The sequence below is a fragment of the Bombus vosnesenskii genome, unplaced genomic scaffold, assembly GCF_011952255.1.
Source record: "Bombus vosnesenskii isolate JDL3184/JDL3185 unplaced genomic scaffold, Bvos_JDL3184-5_v1.1 scf7180000013295, whole genome shotgun sequence".
Taxonomy (NCBI): domain Eukaryota; kingdom Metazoa; phylum Arthropoda; class Insecta; order Hymenoptera; family Apidae; genus Bombus; species Bombus vosnesenskii.
Genome location: NW_022882946.1, coordinates 5,321,711 through 5,344,818, shown reverse-complemented (window position 1 = coordinate 5,344,818; position 23,108 = coordinate 5,321,711). Strand labels below are relative to the sequence as shown.

General features: G+C 33.7%; 1 protein-coding gene across 2 annotated transcripts in view; it reads right to left on the bottom strand.

The window, feature by feature from the left end:
* Positions 1-12,951, bottom strand: part of LOC117233280 (eye-specific diacylglycerol kinase) — an 89,277-nt gene extending 76,326 nt beyond the window's left edge. The window contains exons 1-2 of one of the 2 annotated variants that reach the window (XM_033493420.1): positions 12,936-12,951; positions 9,081-9,417 (exon numbers count right to left, since the gene is read on the bottom strand). In XM_033493420.1, coding sequence (XP_033349311.1) covers positions 9,081-9,169 — 89 coding nt within the window. In that variant the 5' untranslated portion in view covers positions 9,170-9,417; positions 12,936-12,951. Of the gene's footprint in view, positions 1-9,080; positions 9,460-12,935 lie in introns of those variants that run through there. The other variant, XM_033493419.1, reaches the window with a different exon arrangement.
* Between the last annotated feature and the right edge of the window lie 10,157 nt (positions 12,952-23,108).

The following is a 23,108-nucleotide window of genomic DNA, read 5'->3' as shown; positions in this document are numbered from 1 at the left end:
ACGAAATTACACGAGCTCCGAATTTTTTCAAAATATACGTTTCCTTGAAGTTTCGCCTTCGCGCTGTACGAAAAGAAACAAATAAGGAAATGGAAAATATGCCGAGCGACAAGGGTTAATAATCATCGAGAAAGTTCAACGTCTCGAATCTGCATACCTGTAATACGTTTCAAGAAAATAGTCGGAAACATCGTACACGAAGCATCGCAGAACGAGCACCCACGTATTTTCGAGACAACGAAACGGGTTCGTGTAACTAGTTTACGCGGCGTGGTCCCAGTTCGCATAATAAAACTGAGCAACATGCTCGGTAAAACAAGCACCGTAACAAAATTCGTTCTGACAAATGGAATTCCGTTGTACATACATACAATGAAAAATATTCCTTATTAATTCGACCATACTGTCCGTGTTCAGAATTATTCATTAATAAAAGAAACATACGCCCGAAATACGAAATGGTAGGTAAATCTCGTTCATAATAGATAGCTCAGCTAATTTATACACCTAATGAAAGTAATCAGAGTATTAGCTACTCGAGAGACAACTGCGCTTTAATATCTTTATTGACTTTGTATCTTCTGTATCGTGTCACGTAAATTCACCCTGCAGTAAAAATATTACAGTATTAAAAGCGCCGGTGTTTGTTTCGTTCTCCACCTTTACCAGCGGCTTTTAGCGCATTTGATAAATGTTGAAATAATGGAAATGTTTAATGAAAGAAACGTCAAGCTGAAACCGTTTTAAATCTCTATTAAAATTTCCATTACGAATCCCTGTCGAGAAAAAAAAAGAGAAAACAAAGTTTAACCCTCGTCCATTCCTCGACACGACCAAACAAGGGAGATTTAAGCAAAGACTCGTTTCATCCTCTACATATTACGACATTTCACTTTGAATAATAAGCAGGCGCTTTACGATTATTCCGAAGGGAGACTATCCGCATCCTCCTAGCGAAATCGTTCAACGTTAAATCGAGGAATCGATGGGCTAGGAATTCTGAAACCCTCGATGGATTTTCAAGCGTTATTTAAAGAGCATCGCGTTCCCATATCCGTCCCAATTACTTACTAATTGATCCTCGATGAAGACTAATTAATATTACCACGCGGATGAATTAGGCCAGCAACGAAAATCCTGGTACTTCGACCCTTGACCCTTCGTTAAGAACTGTATCCGCGGCAAAAGGCAGTCGCATTAATTTCATTATGAATGGAGGTCAAGGAAGATTTCGTTTCGTCACTAGTCAATGAAAAATGAGAAAAGCAAAGAAAAATGTAAATGGAAGAAGACAAGGGGTGTTCCTCTCGAAGAAGAACCGGCGAGCCAGCAACTTATATTGGAATTTAATTCCACAGAAAAGTTAAACGTAGGAACTGGAGAAAGACAAACACGAAGACAGGCTTGTGCAACTGGAAGATATGAGGGAGTTCTCCCCATCTATCCATCTTTCTTTTGCTGTTTCAAACTCTTTCTGCGGTTTCCACTTTCAGGGAAAAGAATCTTCTAATGAACGCGTTTACCATTCACGACCAAATGGTTGTAATCGATCGATCTTCACTGGAATTAATCTGGCGCTATCGAAATCGAGCGCTGTGCACTGTGCACGCTTCGGTGACATTTTGAAATCTTAATGCCACGAACCAAGCCACGATAGCAGAGAAACATTTTTCCATGCTCGTCGTAATATCTGCCGATTACTGCGATATGTACCGCTTAGAAATTTCTACGGTTTGAAAAGGTCAAGATAAATCTTCTTTCTCGTGTTATTTCATTAATCGACTATTTCAGTCTGACGAACTATCTATCTGTCTGTCTATCGCCCTTTGAACAAATACGTTAATAGTAATATTATTACTTGATAGATTATTGCGCGAGAGATTCCAGGTAATGCAAAAAACCGATTCATAGCGATTATTTCGTGTACGTGCCAAGAATCTACTCAAAAATAAAAACTTATACGAAAATATCTTCGTAAGATGTAGAGAGACAAATTTAGAGATGAAGAAACACCGCGTGATATAGCGCAAAAGCTAAATGAAGTTAGAACTTTGTTTATAAACAGTATATCTATTGTAGCGATAGCAACTTAAGGGGGGGGGGCACTAATGAAAGAGAGAAAAGGATTCCAGTTGGTTGATATTGCAAAGGTACCGGCTAAGGAATCATATTCACTCGGAAGAATCACAATGAAGAAGCGTGAAAGAAGACATGAAAGGTGAGCAAACCGTACGCTAGCTGTTGAGGGGCTGAAAGCTCAATCAAAAAGCTGTGACCCATTTAGAGATTCCCAGCCAACGCTTTTGTACTAGGTTCGTCATCATTTCTCTGCATCTAACGGACTTTAGCTAACGCCTTCTTCGCAGAACAAAGTCAACCCTGCAAGCGAGAAGTCATCACCGAAAATGTTCCCCTATCGACTTGTAAATGGAAGAGCTGCGTCAACCGACGTATGAATAAAATGAAAATGTCAGAATGTAAAATGGCTCGTAAAAATATGTTGAAAACGCGAGGCTTCGCATTAGAATTAGATATAATTTGCAACTTATCGACTTGCCAATGTTACTATTATATCGTCGGTGTTTATACATTTGTGAGGAATTAAAAAATGCACATAATACGTAAAGACGTATAAAATACCGAATGTATCGTTACTATATGATAATAACACATGTATATAAAATTACTAGTGAAAATAAGGTGGAAACGTGGAATAAAATTTTTCTGCCAGCTAAACGAAGCTTCGTTTGCTACATTGAATTTTTAAAAATTAATGAGATACGTACGTTTAATTAATCTCTTTAATTTGACAAATTTTGATGGATTATTATATTGTAATACCAGTGGAATAAGTTTTAATAACGATCGCGTGCATTTGTTAACAAATTTTGAAGCTACTATCGTTCATATTAAATATACATTTTTAATCATAATTTTAATCTTTAGTCGATATTCTACGATATCAAAATGGGTAATTCACAGGTATCCGAAATAAAAATATTACATTTGTGGACCACTGGTTTTTATTACATCGTGTTATTATGTTATATCCCGTGACCCATAAATGAAAAGTTAATTGTACGTGAATATTCAACGAATTTTCAAACACCCTCCTAAAATCAAAATATCTTGCATATAAATAATTTTAATTTGCATATCTAATTTCTTCTGGCACGAGGTGAAACCTCAACTCGCTTCTATCACTCATTCCATTTCTATTCACTCTTGATGACAGTAGTCTGCGATATTCCAGCCTCTACGATCAAATCTTTTCAATATCAATGTTATATGCAAAAATTTTGCTTTAATAGAAGCGAAAATGTGGAAAAGCCTAATTGTATCGGTCATTCCATTAAACAATGAACATTTGCAACGATGAAACTTCGACGCGGAGATATTCTGTCTGCGATAAAATAATATTGAAAAATACGTACACTTCGATCAAGGTGTTCTGATATCACTGCCAATTTTAATCTTTCTCAATAACCGAAATTTATTGCAGATCAACTGTGACCTGGCTTGTAAAAATCTCATTTAAATCCGATTCAAAAAATATAACATGAAGCTAATTCAAACCTTTCTTTTTTTATATGTGTAGAAAAAGCGAAATGCTTCACTTGTCGATCTACGTCGACAGATAATGTGAAAGTGTGTTCTCATTTCGTAATACGTACTCTCCTCCTCGGTATTACGCGTGTTATAACGAAACTACCATCACCTTCATCAAGATCTAACCTAAATCTCCTCCTTTTATTTTTCTTTGAAGCAAGGGAAGTTCCTTGCGAACATCGTTCAATCTAAATCTTTCGATAGTATGAAACTTCCATTCAACATCACTCGTCAAAACTTCTTTTTTGTAGATTACTGAAAAATGTAACGCGTCACTCCCTAATTCTTGATCAAAGACAATTCGCCGTTAAAACAAATAATTAACAAACAATGAGTATGTACGTAAGCGTCACGTCTCGCTCTCTCGCTACATGAATAAACGATGACGAAGAAAATGAACAAACAGCTAATTATACCTATCTGTACCTGTGTCAGACAAATTAAGTTTCTCGACTTTTCCCCGTTTTATTCTTGTGTCTCCATATTTCATTGTAGTCTGTTGAAAATTTATGAATCTTTGCCGCGTACTTCTCGATCTAACGTTATATTTATCAAATCTTGTAGTTTCTAGGATTAATCCTGCTAGCATTGGCTTCAGAACAATTCATGTCCATTTCGAAATCCTCACACAAACCTAAACGAAAGCAACGCAACTGTGAGAAACACGCAAAATCAAAAACACTTTACATCGAAGATTCTTGTTGATCGAGGAAATTCTAGACCTCGTTGTCGTTAATTTGTTTATTCCGCTCGGTAACACTTCGCGTGATCACTCGCGTCGGGCTGCGTGGATTACGTATAGTAGAACTGTTCGTTTCGAAGCGTATCGAACGAAGATTAAGTGGGTGTACACGCTTATTTCCGACAACGGAATTTATGGACTCGGTGGAATCGAATTACACAAGTAGTTAAAAACGAATTTTCCACAGAGGCTTGCCAATTTTATACGACGTGCGATTTTAAACCTAATATTTATTATTAGGTTAATCGTGCGTTAATGCGATGCTGGCGAATATTCGTGACAGGGTTACCTTCTTAATTACGTATTTTTACAACAACTTCATCAAATTGTATGTAAGACTGCGAGACGTGTGATAATATTACAATGAAGAGAAAGAAGAAAATAAAGCACGAAAGAAATCTTTAATCAAGTGCTTTATAAATTTCTACGAGTTATAATTATAATTATATTCGTCAATTATATGTATATATATACAGGGTGGTTGGTAACTGGTGGTACAAGCGGAAAAGGGGTGATTCTACGCGAAAAAAGAAGTCGAAAATATAGAATAAACATTTTTCGTTTGAAGCTTTGTTTTCGAGAAAATCGACTTTGAATTTTCGCTCGGTACGCGTGCACTTTGTCACGTCTCGTTATAACGGATCTCACTGTAGATCGTTGTCTCGATGGAAAAGTTAAAAAAAATTTTTTTTTAATTTTTATTCTATATTTTCGACTTTTTTCGCGCAGAATCACCTCCTTTCCGCTTGTACCACCAGTTACCAACCACCCTGTATATAATAATTAAATATATATATATAATTGTATATATATATATGTATACAATTTAGAAATGAATCATGAATCGGGAAAACGAATGGTGCAAGCTACTAAAAATATAAATTTATCTATTATATAATTTGTTATCTCACGCGATTAACGATATTCGACTCTCAGGTTTATATGGATAAGGAAAAGATACTGAATAGTGTGATAAATATGTAGTTAGTAGTAAATTGATAATAAATGTTTACTTAATATGTATTAATAATTATTTATCAGATTCCTTCGGGTGATTTTGACATAAAAGTCTTTTCGTACTTAGCAATCTATAGACAATTTCAGTGGTTTTGCTTCAAGTTAAACAAACCACTTTTTTTGAAAAATATTTTCTCAATAATGTCGAATGATCTCTAGAAAAAAATTACTTCTACTTTAAACGATGTTTAGTTATCTGATATTCTGTTACTCTGACATCTGTATTTAGAAGTTCTTCGATAATTTGCAACTTAAATAGGTATGATTTTAATGAAAATAAATCTTTCGAAGTATATACATATTCAATACGACGTTCGTACGACTTTCTACTATAATTAGCATCTAAAAAGATCGCATATGTGGAAAGGAAATGTTAGACCAGCTCTACATTATAGCTGTACCTACTTCAGTTTCAAGCAACGCAAACTATGACCCTTCGTGTAACGCAATCCTATTCAAGTGAAGTATCGTTTTAGCTATGAATTATATAAATCAACAATGAAACACTTTTCAAGTATAAATTATGATGATGAAACAAGTTTTGTGCCACTAGTTAGTGTCATATTATACATTGGAAGTATTCTTATGAATTATATAACAATAATTTCAATACATGTAACACAAAACGCATACTTCGAATTTTAGAACGTGCTTCTTTAAAAAATATGTATTTCAAAGAAGATTTCGCAAACGTTCCACAGATAATTAATTTTAATTCGCTATATTTGAACAGCTAGAAATTTGTAAAAATTTCGAACGAAACATGTGCCATTTATAATTACAATCAGGTTGACATTTTACAAAACAAAATGAACGTTCTATGTTAAACGTTTAGTTCACAGATCTGCACTGCTTAACTCTGGATAAATGCAGTATCTATTAAACAACCACTTTGTAGCAAACTGATATAAACTTTGACACTTATAACATTGACTGTGTTCCACCTAATGTCAGTAAGTACATCACTGAAGAATAAAAAATACCATACGTAACTCTATTGCGTTTTTGCATTCGATCAAGATATAAAACGTTTATAATTAAACCGTCAATATTTACGTGTACCTGTTCAGGAAAATTTAAGCGTGCAAAAACGTATATAATATACGTAATATGTAAAACATATTGTGTGCGTTTATAAGAATATAAATTTTACGTAAACATTCTCAGTCTGTACCTAACAATTCGAAGATGCAAAAAGCCAGTTATTATGGTAATTAGATAGTTATTACTGTAATAGCAAGTTATACTAACCAGTTATTAGTTACCACATTCTTTGCATAGTTGGACACCGCACCACTGCCAAGAGGTATGTACATTGAGCGTATCTTAAATAGAAGTAGTAGCGCGACTACGAGCGACTTGTTTTCAGGGAAGAAAAACAAGGGACTCTGGCCTAATTTCACCGTGTAAAAGTTTCGGCAATCGAAACGAGCTGACCTTCGAATTATCATAGCTTTTACATAATTCCATTTCTTATAAATTACAGTATGTTAAATCCAAGCGTTACATCATAACGACTCTCGGACCAAGGAAAATAAGTCAAACTTAAAACGCTGTTTCGTCGACACACGATCTACCGCATCGTCACAACGAGAAACCGTATTTTCGAGCAGCTTGTTACAAATTCGAACGCGTTAAATTTCGTCGTTACGTCACACAATATTGCATGCGAGAAAGATAAAGCAACTCGGCAGCGATGTTTCATTGATCAGAACTGCTATTGGGTCTTCAGAATTGTACCTTTGAAAGGTCGATTTATAGCTGAAGCATAGGTTCTAAATTTGAAACAATATGTGATAACGTGAAATACTGATCTGTTCGATAAATTGGAAAGTAGAGTAAAATGATAAGATTTCGAAAGCAATGTTTTTCCGAAATATACGAGGGAATCTTTTTAACGTCGGATTATTTATGTGTGAAGGCGTTAAATTCTAACTAAAATTCTCGAGCCCGTATAAACATACTATGTTTGTACTATGTTTGTCTATAAAGAAGTATATTTCAAATCGAGCCAAATACTTGCCACAAAATCTAGTTGTCGATGCGACGTTTAGTTTTGGCTTCTAAGAAACTCAAACGTGTCTCGCGTGTTTCATCGATTTCGATATATTTTATGGTCGAGCTGTGGCTAAATATTGTGTCATCGGAATTCTAATTATAAATTCGAATACATTAAGTCTCGATGTCATATCATAGATAAGATCATTGTATTAAGCGTTGTAACGTATGAAATGTGTCTATTTGAACGCTTCAGCGTCGTTCGCCTGAAGCGTGGTTTATATTAGATTGACTGTTAATCTATGCTCATCTTTTGTTTAAAATAGTGTTGGAAGTTCTCCAATATCCTCTTTGCAACGATATAGTAAATACCTACGCATAAGATTCGAGTCACTTTCCCTTATGAATTTAAATTTCATCTTTCTACGGATTAAACTGTACAATATCAATATCGTTCGTGAAAAGGCTAATTAACGAATTATTCGCTGATAATATTATTATAAATTTCCTTCTAAGGATAGTAGTCTTAAAGAGAAAGATCGAGATAAATCTGCGAAGATTCTCTAGTATCCTTTTGAATCAAGTTAATTTTGTGGCGTGGGAAGACTGTTGTCTTCGACAAACAATCGGTTTTCCTGTGAATTAAAATAAATGAAAATACTCGCATCAATACGTAAGAAGTGCAAAGTGCTTTCGAATAGGTTGAAAGAAATTTTAAAATTCAAAAGTTCCTGAACTCTATGACAGAGATATTTAGAAGTAGATATCAGTTACGTAATTCTTGCTTCTAAGCACTTTCCAAGCACAGAATTAATTTTCACACCTTGGAAGGCGAAACTACGGTCGAAACTTTTACGTCAAATCTTCACAAAGCTTCATGATATTCAAATGAAATTGTTAACAGCATGCTTCGCAAATTGACTCTTGAAAATTTATGCAAATTTATTCTAGTTTAGTCGCAATGTACCTGCCTGTCGCTAATGTCAGTGTAAATTCGAAAGTTTTAAGTAAGACATTCCCTTTACAGTCTTAAATAAATCAATGATGTAGTCGCATGTAGGATTATTCTCAGTGTTGTCTTTCGCCTTCAAATTCATAATGCGAAATTGTCTCCGAGTGAAACAGCGTTCCATTAGTACTTTTCATTCTCAAAAAAAAAATGTCATTAATAATGTCACGTGGAAAAATCACATCTGGGGAATTGTAATATTCAACTATTTCTTGACTTAAGTAATGGAAAATTGTTGTTCATACAAGATAATTATACAAATTAACATACGATGCTAACGTAACAACGATATTGACATACATATGATATTTAATTTTACACATTACATATACAGTTTCATTTGACCTTCTATAACTGCAATTTTGATTGCCTTTATTACAGCAAAATAAAATTATAATTATTTAGAGCATTTTACCTTCATCGAAAATCCGAAATCCAATAATTTTTATAAAACGATCGTTCTATGAAATTGTATATTTCATTTGATACTTATATATGTGTGTGTGTGTTTTCAAGAATTCTATAAAACCTAAATATAATAGCATAAAGAACGTTAAAGAAAAGTGAATAATATTTATAAGCTGTGACTTTGGATATCAAGATAATGAAAACAGTGATAATGAATAGCCATAGATAAACGTAATAAAATATTCACGTCACAAAACGTTATAAAGTGTTAATAATTTAAAAGAGAAAAACACTCACTTGAAGCTCAACCCATAGACCTTTGGAGTTTCCGGCGAGCCCGAATTACATTTCAGGCAACCGAGCCAAGGCATACAATCGATGAACATTTTTCCGTGAAAAATGGAAATGAGCCACTGCTAGATCACACAATAGGCAACTACTACAGATGCACTCATGCACTTTCCTTTTCGATCTCCTTCAGTGGCGCTGCTTCACTGACTGTTGTATCGGCGTTATTCGCGTTCTTACTCAGGTATTATGTCACCGCGACGCCATAAAATGCACAGTTTTAAATTTGTACATACGAATCACCGTTAAACGAGTCACTTTCGATGATCCAGCAGAATTACAAATCCTGTTATAAGTTTTCAACTTTGAATGTCCGATATAACGTGAAATATACAAAGTACAGTAGCTATAAAAAGTACTAGCACACTGTCGTATTTGCTCTGATGTTTACATATTAATTAATTAGCTCCGAATATATGGAGGCTACAGAGAAAGAACACGATAAGTCGCATTTCCTATTTTTTACATAGAAACAGTTTAAAAATTCAGTATATCATTGACTAATAATAAAAATGTTACCAAAATTGTCTTTCTATGTACAGAATTTCGTCAACTTATCAAGTATTTTTAAGAGATTTGCATATGTATATCAAAAGTTGATAGTATAAAAATGAAATGTATTACAAAACTTAAGAGAAAAATGCTTCATCGAAAAATAAGGATGTAAAAATGCTTCGTTGAAAAATAACGACGTGTGTAAATACTGTCGTAATATGTGTTGTCGGAAATTAACGTTAACTGATCACGATAAAAATATAGAAAATTTATGAGTAGCATAAGAATATAATAAAGAAACTTTGCAAATACTACTTGTTGTTCGATAGGTATACTTAATTAACGTATCAGTATGATATTTATAATCTGCTTATTAAAAGTGTAAAACAAGATTGGTCGTTATGTAATTGACTAGACCAGCCCGATAAAATCGAGCCTGATAAAAACGAACGATAATTGAATGTCGTTATCTAATTGAAACGTGACGTTCTTTCATTGATGAAGTATGAATTGCTAAACTTTGTATTGCAAAGAAAACACTCTTCGCTCTTGACCTGTACCTCATATGTAGGTAATTCAGATCGACTACTCGAGGTCCTTTCAAAAATATATTTATCACTTTACTCATTTTAGTTTCTTTTTAGTTTCATTCTAGTTCAGTTTATAATATCGTCTAATTGTAACATAGATACGGTATCTTCGGTAGGTATTATCTATCCTGCTTAATTGAAATATCTTATCTAGCATTTTCCATTTTTAATGTTAGATTTAAAAGTTATAACAAAAATATAAAATAATTATTAACACAAGAAGTTTACAGGGCAAGAGTTAAGATATGTTAAGAATTCCTATGAAAACTTTGCAATATATACAAAGATCATTAATCGACGCTATAAGACAAATTAATTTTAGAATTTGTTGTATGAGAGATCAGTTTCTTGTTTCTTCGTCTTTCTTTTCTGCCACTTACGTACGTCAGTTATCTTTCAACGGTTTCATGGGAAAAAGCTACGAAAACATTGTGCATACGATTAGTATATCGAATTGCAATTAGAGCATACCTTTGCGTCATGATATTTAAATGCATACAGAGAATTCAATCACCAACTTCGCCTGTTATTGACGAGCATAGACTTGTATGTAGATGTAAAAAAAATGCATGGAATATGGATCGCCGTTTATAATGTTCTTTCAAAACTGAAATTACAAACCGGTTTGAGCACCAAAAAATAGAAAAAGGAAATCGGATGAAGAAAAGATCTAGAGCTGTGACAAATACAAATTGAAGGCAATATTCATAAACTCTTATTCGTTGCGGCTAAATTAACATATTGCGCAATGTTATACGTAAAATTATGCAATAGGGAACGTGTAATAGCACGTTACAATATTCAACGATATTATAGTTAATATCAGCCTTCCATTAGCAAATCGATAATTTCATATCGTCCTACATCGTTCGATTATCATTAAAATCGAGATCTAAAAATCTTTCGGATGGGAATTACTCGATTAGTCTAATCCTTTTCGACTAGTCTAGCTAAACTCTGGACATTTTAGCACGTTTCAAGGAATTGGGTAAAACATTCTTGTTCTTTGAAGAAAAAAGGTAAACTCATGTAATATATACATATATTTCAACATTTATGCAATATATACATATATATACACACGTGTAACCTGCTCTACTTCGGAATGATTATAGAACGAGGATAGTAAACACACAACGTGTAGACGTTGTATGCACCGCAAAAACGGAGAGTCAAATGCTAATAAGTTCAAAATTAGAAACATTGAATTGAAATACGTCTGGAAAATGACACAGAATTTTTGTTCACATGTAGTCTCGTGTATCCTTTTTGTTAATGAACAGAAGCTATGTATGCTACTAAAGTCAAATCGAATTCAAATATATTTAGAAAATGATCTTTTATTTTTATGTATCCTTATAAGTAACTTTTGATAACAAATAGGACGTATATGTATGAACGATGAATATGATTAAGCGAAAATGAAAGTTTAAGCAGATCTTGAAAATTTTAATATCGAAGCATATTTTTACGTGTGACTATAAAATTAATTTATTCGAAAAATTAGGAATAATTGCGAAGGTTTTTTACTGAGAGCGGCTATTAATCAAGCGACAATTATTCGTATGAATTTATAATTTCACTAACTGCTATTCGCGATTGCGATCGCGTAGAACCGGAGGAAACTGATGTTTTTTCTTATTTATTTTTTGATTTTATAATTTCTTCGCATAAACTACGCTTTTAGTTTAATCAACGTTAAATCATTTGTACCGCGAATATCCCCATTCCTTTTAATTTCACTTGAAGTTTTAATTTTGTCAGTGAATTTTACCTCGAATACCCGGTACAATTCCATTCAGGGAACGCGTGTTTGACAAGTATCATGAAAATTTTAGTCCATGGAACAAGAAATTTTTCACGATCCACTACGTTTTACTAAACCGGAGGAAATTCGATAGAACGCAGAATACAACGCAGCGTACGTCATACTTTGTAGAGAAAAACAAATCTCTTAGGAAGCCTGGTAACATTCTAAAGCAGTGTTTCCCAATATTTCTCGAGTCACGAACCCCTTTTATAATAATCAAATAACTCTGCTCCCTTTCAATATATAAAATATACACCGTGATAGATCTTAACTCTCCTGTTCTCACTTGTTCTCCGCGGCTGTATCTGCAACTATATCTGCTTTTCAAGTTTTGAAAGTTGGTTGGTAGGAGGCGACACATTTTATATATTTTGTTTTTTTAAATAATATTCAAATTTCATTTTGCAAAAATATTCTAGATAGCGGAATATTAACACGAATCACTGTACATCTAATACTAGAATCAGATATAATACAACTTAAAAACGCTATCTATATTCCGATAATACCTAGCGAAATATATTCTTTATTTTGGATTATGTAGATCCGAACAAGGTTAATTCGTTTCATTTCATTCGTTAAAAATCAACATTAAAACCACTGTACTCGAATATTGCAACGTAGCCACATTAAAATAAATAAATATCGAGAAGTGCAATGTCTATTTATAAACTACATTTCAACTACAAGAATAATTACTAAATTTGATGTAAAAAAACAGTTCTCAAATAAGGAGTCACGATCCACAGGTTGGAAATCGACATTCTAAAGCGTGCGACTAATAGGTTAACCGATACTAATCATGGTAACACGAGGTATCGATATTCAATCGAGTTCCAACTTAAAGTCGAACGCGACGAAGTCGATCAGGCACTACGGAATAATATCGATATTTTTCTATGTAAGTACCTTCGGGATCTGAAAAATCTTGGTCTATAATAAATACGTTTCAACGACTGGCGTCCAATTGCGACATTGAGATATTTCTTCTTTGCAAGCGGATTCTGGTAACTCAAAGAACCTACACGTTTCGCGAATTCGACTCGTTTTTCTCACTCTCGAACCAATATCGATGGTACACCGTTTAGAAGGCGGCCTATTCACTCATAAAATCACAAATTCGATGATCGATCGATTATAAAAATGAATCGCATGGTCCACGAATCGATACCACGACGCGTACTGCGCTTCGAGCCTTCAGGAGGAACGCTATAATAAACGTGTCTTCGTCTTTCTTTCACGTCTGTTGTCTCTCACCGGTTCTCCCTCTCCTTCGAAGCAACACTATATAAACAAGAGAGACCGGTACGGAATCGAGCGATTCGTCGATCACGCAATCTCCTTTTGACCGTCCTACGTGAAACAACCCACCTAACGTCTGGCTCTGTTGTCGCGAAGGGCACAGGCGAAACTGGTTTCAAAATATACAAAGCGTGTGTCGTGTTGCAACAATTACGTCGATACTTCGGGAACGTTCGTATTCTGTACACTTTACGATGTGATCGTAATCCATATTTCAAAAATTTATCGTAAGAAATATATGAATGTATTGGCTAGGTATAATGCGTAGTTACATTTTTTACGCCTTCGTAACGTAACGCTTTAGAAACGTTCCCGCGACATTTTTTTTTAACGAGGCTCTCTCGAACAATCAAACTAAACGTTATTAATGAAACTGTATGATGACACGAGTATCGATAACCGTGGCGATTTTGATGATAAATACAGTGAAATTTTGGAAACAAATTTGACAGACTACGAGTCATCTGATCGTGTTGCATGTAGCTTCTCGATTCACTAATATCGTTAAATTATTTTATTTTAAATATGCATTGGTAAATTATTGTGCAAAGGGACTCACGTGTCGTACGTAATTCATTGTGTATATTGACTTAGATGTATAGTTATTTTTTCATCTTCAACGACAAGGACAAAGTTATTAAGACGAAGGAAACACGATTCTCTGTTATTTTCCAATCGTATTTATTTGAAATATATTTATGAACATGAAACGAAACAGAAAATTGAAAAATACATATTTTGAAATTTCTGAGAAAAATAATGCACAATGACGAAATTATTTGATTTCTTATAGAAGCTTTCTTTCGACATACTATATCTGTATATTATATATAAGATTTTGTACGGCAAAGAAGAAAAGATAAGAAGGAGAAAATTGTTCAGAATTCAAGAAACTTACTGATCTATCAATTTGACATAAACGTAATTTTGATTGAACAATAACGTTTTAAATAAAAGTTTCGTCTTCAGAAAACAAGCTATTGAATCAATCATGAATTAATCGCTAGTTTCATGTATCAGAATTAGTCATCGATCAGAAACCAGACTAAGCAAATACACGTAATCAAACACAAACGCGTTAGGATTTGATTTAGGATCTCTCCATGCAGCAGTAAATCTATATTCTCGATTTTGTAAACATCTCTGGCAGAAATACTCGATATGAGTTTCTCAAGAGTCCACGAAGGGTACAACAAAGCCCGTAGATCACGTTACTAACGATCACGCTCAAATTACTTGATTTGATATGAATACACATGGACAACTTGCCCTAAAACACTTTCGAACTTTGAAACGAAACAATATTATGATATTGAACTTTTAGTACGAACTACAAACAGAACCAAAATAATGCATAATTTCTACGTGTACCTAAACGTGGACTTTACTGTTATCGTTTCGTAGATTTTTATTCAGAGCTTGCAATCAGCAGATTGCAATAGTAAGAGTAAATTGATTTAGAAAGAACTTGTTTAATTCTTTACGTACTAAACGCGTTTCATAAATCTTTTTCACTGCATTCATTAATAAAAGATTAATGTGATGTACTAAACCATTTTATTACACGTATTGCATATTGTTTATTATTTACCTTGTATGTTATTTGCCCCATTCACTTTCTTGCAATTACATCTAGTTTATTATTAAAAATAATTCCTATCTAGTATCCAAGTCGAATGGAATATCTCTATAAATTATTTTAATATTCTCAGATCTAGTTCTACTGTACTCTAGATACAATACGCATTCCCACTTAATACGATAATACGACGAAATTACGATAGCATAATACAATAAAAAACAGGTGCGTCAATTCCTCTAACAGTGACGTATATGTATGATGAAATCTAATCCAACTCACAATTCGACATAATCATCGTGTCGGCCTTCGAATAATTAAACGGAATTACCGACATATTTCTTCAATGTATTCATGCCGGTTACATTTACCAGCTTCATGCATAATATTAATAACCAAAGGGCGTCAAAATCACTTTCATAAAAAAATTTCCAAACATAGGAGGACTAGAACCAATGACGAGATACATTAATCATTTTTAAGTACCTGTTCCTTCTCATCAGCTTCTAAAATGACTGTTTCACGGTTCTAGTGGTATGTCCAATTCTAAATGCAAAACAGTATCTTTTAAATACGGTCGTAGATCAAAGCAGTAGTCACATTAATTCAAATATTGTCCAAAACTTTTACATAATTATGCTAAAATGTTTTACAAACACATATGGTCGAACAAAATTTATTTCCAGTAATAAGCCTATTTCCTATTTTCTATTGAAAAAGATATATCTAACGGATTGATTATCAAGAGAAAATGTTTGTAGTTACAGCTTTAAAAAGGAAATGATAGTTCTTCAGTGCCATATACGTATACAATGACCTTGCAAATTGAGAAATCAAAGAAGAAGTATTTATCTATGCGCGTTCTTCAAAGCTATTCCAGGTAAAATATCCTGGATCTATTAGGAACTTGAAATTCTAAGAAAGAGATATTTTAAATAAAATATTTCGAAAGATATATTGTATAATTCATTTTTTACCTAAAAATGTGATTTGACATAAGACACTGTATTTAAATCATTTTTAATTCATGTATATAGCAATGCCCCAGAGAATAAACGTCAAAAGTACGTATATCTCGAAAAGGTGATTAATAAACGCGGTATTGAAGCGTTTTTAACTATAATATATGTATTATTAACTACACAAAGTCAGCGTATAGTCAAATGAGATAGCCAACGTAAACCATTTGAACTCTACACCTTGGTAATATCCAGCAAATACGCCACAGATAGTATTATTAATAATATGTATCAAACATTTTACTAATATTATTACTGTTATTATTTTGTCATTATATTCTTGCATGAAAACAAACGAGATACACAAATTGTTTAATAACATATTACGTGCGTGTGTTATACAAGACATTTTGTAATTTCATTAGCATCGTACGTAATACGTGATAATAATTACGAATTATTTATTGCAAACATACATTTTACGAGAGTCATTGAGATATTAATTTGATCGAGAAATCGATATGGAAAATTAAGATTCAAAAAGAATTTATTTCCACAGAATTAAACTGTTTCCCATTTATAACTTCACGAGTCCTTCCTTGAAAAATTGATCGTGTTAGGAGCATCGTGTATTCGTATTTGTTCGAACATTTATTTATTCGATAGAAATTTATAATAAAGAAGTTGCGGAGTAACTCAATTATTTTAAACAATCAATTATTCGCTATATTAATAACCCACAATACTTAGTGACAGCTTCTTTAGCTCTGATTATATAATATATTTTAGCACCACTATTTATGGCGTATATTAATATGTTACCAAATGTATATTTACAATAAATGTCTTTCAACTCCAATATAAATTGTCAGATTGGTTTCCTCGGAATAAAACATATAAAATATTTCATTATATACCTCCGTAATACTTAATAGGTAAAAGGATCTTCTATCGAGATTCTACTTTTCGAATTACGTTTTTAATAGGTAATACGAATTTAGGTAAAAATCCGCAGTCCAATAACCACGACAGTCGTATTTCATTAGAGCGACAATATTTCAAAGAACTTCGCGTAACATACGCAATATATTCATAAAAATTTTCCACGATAAACATTCGGATACCTTCGTGACTCAGTGAAGCACAGACAGTATAAGAGGATTGTAGGTTTATCGGTTGTATAATTATCGTGTACGTTCTCGTACGAACTGTTCCCAAAGAGTCGAATTCAACAGGGACAGAGGAATACGAGTAAACCTTTCACATGAAGATACGAAAGGACAAAAAATTGATAGCAAACAACGAGTTTTTAATGTACGAATAAAAAATGTGGGACGATCAAAGGGCATAGGTAAACGCAAAGCGGATCGCCCTATACTGGAGAACAATAAATTTTCACAGACTCTCAACCTTTCTACCAGCCCCGAGCTATATACCAGGAATTTTTGCATTTTACTGTGTCAGCTCGATTTGACGCGTTCAAGGACTTGCTGATATCACCGCGAATGCAGGCAAATGGCAGAACACATATCACCAATTGAGAAGCGGAATTGTCGTCATAAATGTGAAATAAAAATACCTCAAAGGTATTTTGATGCCGATCAACCGAATCATCTCTTTAATGAATTTGACGAGTTCTACAGAATTCAGTTGTTTACAGGAATAATTATTTATTAGGAGTGAAAGTACCTGTTGAAATTTATTCGTAGAAAAAGAAAGACATAGCTTTCATATATAAAATTTACCACCACGAATATTAAATGACTATGAACATTGATAGAATTTATAGCACAATTCACAGAATTATTTGATTGATTTAATTGGTTTATTGAAATTATTTTAGTTCCCTCCTCCTGGACTCCCGGTTTGGGAAAAGTTAATTATTTTTTAGATAAATGCTATGATAATGAGCTTAATTCCCGTTTTCGTGTTTGGGACCTGATATTTAAATTTACAAGAATAATTATTCTTCAATAATTTACGTGAAAGGTATTTCGAACACAGCAAGCGAAAAAGGTTCTATAAACAGATCAATGGAATTAATATTGCAACAGATAGGTCAAGATAAAAACATGTTTCACGTTTCCTGCGTGCAACTGGATATGCAAATGCGATATTACCTTAGTGAAGGACTCGACGATTTGAAAAGTTCCCAGTGTATGTCAAATTGTCTCTCGAACCTTTCTATACATTTTGCTTTGATGTGTATGCAAATGAAATCTAACTTGAAATCTTTTTCGAGATTATCTTACAATTCATTTCTTGTTTACTTTAGGCTTTCTTCAAACCAAACTGTATTGTTTAAATTTGATAAAAAAAATCAATTTTCAATCTTCATACATTCTGTAAGAGAAAGTGAAACGAACGTTCAAACACAATATTGGAAATGTTTAATTATTACACATTGTAAGATATATGGACTATTTACAAACATTTGAAATTATAGTCACTCTTTATATATGGCAGCGTGAATGTGAAGAATATTTGCGATAAAAGCACAAATATTTCCCAAGTCGTTATTTTGTATATCCATTAAATAATTTGTAAGAACAAACGAAACTCATCTTCTTTTGAGTCATCTCGTCTTTTTCATCGTACAATTTTTCTTTTTTCCGTATCATAAATTTTGTCCAATATCTTAAAGCTATCTTAAAGTTAATCAATGGACTATTTAATTACCTCATCTTAATCAACAGATTTTACAGAATATTTTCTACACAAAAGGCGTTCTTCCTCAAAACGAAGAAACTAAGTTTCCTTTGAAAGTCGAAAACTTGGAAAATTTTCGAGAAACGTTCGTACCAACCACTTTTGTTTTGAAACGGTCCCTTTGGCTGACGCGTAACGAGCGAAAAAGCGAACTTCACCGGTATATTGCCTAAGGAAATTCGTATTCAAGTTCGTCTAAACGCTTTTGAAGGAGTCACGTTTTAATTCCATTGGGAAGATGAAGAGGTTCGTTAAGAAAATGTAACAGGATAAATGGAAGGATCCGAAGAAAAGCCGGTAAATGAAAGGAACAGCGAGAGAGCAACCCGAAGCTCGGCCGAGTATACTTTGCAATGGAATCGCTTAAACATTGATTATTGAGAATCGGGTCTGTAAACATATACAATGAACTATAAAAAAAGAATAAAGAAAAAGAATAAAAAATGATTTAGCCGCGGAAGATAATATGTCGCTGAAACTCCGCCCCTCGATTCGATTCAGACACTGGCCAGGTGAAACTTAATTACCGCCATCGGATAATCGCTTCTAAGAACACACCTCGTCCAAGAATAATCGTTGTCTGCTGGAAACATCGATCTTTCGAACGATTTTTTTAAAACACGAGCAAACAAAAAGAAAAGGAAAGCGTAATAAAAGATGCGATTTATCAAGAATACGGAGGTAAACAAGAGAAAACTTATTGCGCTACTTGGCGCGCATTATGGCTAATCTTATTTTCGAGCATTATCCGATAAATCTGACGAATATTCTTTAACGACTTTCTATAAAAGTTCGGAAGATTTAAAAGATTTGAAGGTTCGCCAGGTAAAGGACTAACAACTCTCTGGTCGCGAAGGAAAGGTATTCTCGTGCAGCTAATCTCAAGCGTAGAATTTTCTGGAGAAAGGCAACGCGCGATCGTTCGCGATTCGAGAAACGTATATCCTCACCCTTCCTTATCTTCCTCTTGATCCACCTCGTCCTTGTTTTCCTCGTCCACCATATTGGAGTGATAATTTCTCCTTTGACGATCGCAATGACAGGCTTACTCGTGTGAGAACATAATACGGTAACAGGTGAACGACAATCCGTTCGTCCGCGATGGCTTGAACTGACTGTGAACCACAATGATGGGACGACCGAAGAAAAATATATCCGCGAGCGTGTGTGCTCTCGCCAACCCGGACACACCATCAAATTTTGTTCAACTGACTCTCTCGAAGTAGCCCAAGGCATCGTTAACTGTTACGGCTTCTGAAATCCCGCAAGCACCCAATTCTATTTTGTATAATACCATAATGCCATTAAGGGTATTCTAGATCGTCGTATTTTCCATCTGCGGTATGTTAGAAACGAAATCGTGCGACGAAACGACGAAACACGACGTATAATCGTCGAAGAAAAGCACGGAAACCAAGAGTAACCGAGAGTAATCGTCCGTCGTTTGTAACTTCCGGTAGAACATACAAGTCGTGTTGAAAACATGCGCTCATAAATATGATCCTATAAATGTTAGAAAAATATTACAATTGGTAATATTGTATATGATTACGAGACGGCTGATATTTGGGAAATCTAAATATATAAAAACTTAGAGAATGCACGTGAAAAATATGTAACATATATAAAATATATAAACTAGAGTACATACTCGTTATGGTATTTAAAGGAGAAAATAAATCTTTATTTGGATTCTATTTGCAAAAACTGTTTATTATATTTGTCACTTAATTAGTATTAGTAGGTATATTTCTTTTTCAATTAATCTTATTCAACGATCGATATTCCTTAATTGCTATTAACATTAAACCTTACAACCTTATTATCATTCAATATTAGGTGAAAAGTAAAGAAATTATTATAACTCTCTGTAGTATTACAGGATGATAATATTAAAATAAGATACAAACAGGATAAAACTTCAGCCATGTTAACCATTAAGGATTAAGTTTGAAATATAAAGAAACATTAGGAACTCATGGAAGATATATCAAAGAAACTTTAGGAACTTACAGCAGATTTATCAAATTAATTGACAGCGTTAAATTTCAGTCTTAGAAAAAAAGATGCTTCACGAGCTTGAGGCACGAGTGATCTCTCGCAAAACGAGAAAGAAGAAATTAGAAAAATGAAGGGGATTTAGTTAAGAAAGATGGGTTTCTCATCTAAAATGAACTGACGTCTTAATCCTGCTCGTATAGGGACTTTAAAGGGATACCTGTCAACATTTCGATATACGTTAGATTTTCAAGATTTATTACATAGAAGAAGATTAAAATATACACCTGGTAACCTCGTAGAGAAGTATTACTCTTCTTCTAACTTCTGGCTGATGCAACTTCTCGGACGAAAGTCGCGAGGATCTAACGTAGTTCCAAATTGTTTTAGATCCTAACAAGATTAACTCGACTCCGAAATGTTAAATAACCTAAACCTTTTTGCGTATCTCCTTGAAGCGCGTTCTTCGTATATTAAATCTGGCACCGTTCGGCAAAATGTTGACACTTGACATGTGAAAAATTCGTAACGACAACAGGCCACAAGACACGGTTATGAAAGGTAATTTTACGGAAATAGCACGGTAACAACTGCGTAATCTCGTTTTCATTTCCGCCCAGCGTCAACCGTAAAGTTTGTGTATTTCTAACTGATTACGTTGAACTGCAAAACTGTGGCACATACACCGAAAACACGTAAGAGACTCGGTACCGTTATCGCGATTCTATTGCGCTACGCACTACCAATACCCACCTACAGAAGGCTGCAGTTTTATCTTATCACACGGTGCAACACACCGAAAGGTTTAATCGTTTCACTGTTCGTGGAAAGGTTTAATTGTTAGAGAATGATAGAAACTATCGTAACACAGCGTACAGATACTGTGGAATAATAAAGAAAAATGGTAAAACCGCTTCGAGAAGCGTGGCTGATTTAAGGTACTTGTTCTGTCTTGCAATTATCGCATCGTTTTCGTAACTAATCTACGACCAAGTATATTCGATAGTGCAAGTTTTTATAGGAAATACGAACGTAATGAATTATATTACCAATCTATTATCGATTAGTTTGATAGGATTTTTAAGACGAAATCAGTTTATTCAAGAGAAAAATTGTCGTAATTTTGAGAATCACAAAAATAAATATTTTATAAGAAACACTAATAACACCATTACGAATGATTGGGATATTTAAGATCTGAAATTGAGGGCCTTTCTAAAGAAGAGTCTATAGATCTATGATAAGTGTATGTATAGACGTTGTGTAATTACTAGTTAAATATTTACATCATTATGAAATGCTTATTTAACGAAATTCTTCGAGAGTCATTACAATTATCAGTTATCGACTCAAACGTAATTAGTATTAGAAAGTCGAAACTGAATCGTCAAATGAGATTTACTCGATTCACAATTTAGTCGTCCAAACCCATTTTCCACAATGTTCCTTTATTTACAGTACTATATTCGATGACTTTCCTGAATCTCTCCCAAGCCACGCCGTTAAAGGATCAACTAGAGAAATCATTGGAAATGGAGTAAAGTCAACTACAATACCTACTCGGCAACAGTTCTACTGACCTAGACTGATCTAATCCCAGCTGGAACAACGTAGGCTTGTTAAAAGTTAGGTAAAATCAATCAAGACGACGAGCTGACTCGGTTGAAGTCTCATTGATCCACCTAGATCTAATCCATGCCTAACCTGAACTCTCGAAGGATCTAAACCAGATCTAACTTGCAACGAGTTCCAGGAACACTTACGGAGTTCAAACAGCTCCGATTGACTTGGTATATACATGTCATGATGATTGGGGCTTTAAGAGATTAGTAAAATCTAATTTAATGGAGATTCGTGTTCGGTATACGTGGTTCACTATCAGACAATGCGAGTTTGGTTATCTCAATTAATTTTAATGAATTTCAATAAACTATGTACATACATATAAATCTTTATACATATATCCTTCGATATCAAAGAGGATTAAAAAGTCGCTGAGTTTTTTTTTATAGTATATCTAGTATTAAATAGTTTCTTTCGAATATTAATGTGTAGCAAATTAGAATAATATTGAGAATTACGATGGTTTTCAACTTAATTAATAGGATACCAATTAATGGATATATTCAATTGGATCGATATAGTCTGTGAAGTGTTTGTGTGGATTACACAAGACTCGTCGTTATAAACTGGATTTTGACCAGATCAGCGAATCGACCAGTCTTTCCCTAGCATTTACATGTGTCAAATGGTTTATTTGTATAGAAGTCTGTAAATTATCGCTACGGCAATTATCGTAACCATGTACAAGCATGGTACATGTACATGTAAATTATAGTGATGAACAGATATAGCGACGAAATGAAATGGACTTATACCAAATTCAACTTTATTAATTTAGTTGATGTAACATTCGAAATAAAAATGTGAAAGTCATCTTATATCTATAGTGCTTCAAAACACAGAAAATGTACCTTCAAATCTCATATTATAGAAGAAAATAGAAATATCTGTTATATTACTGTTAAATTGTTA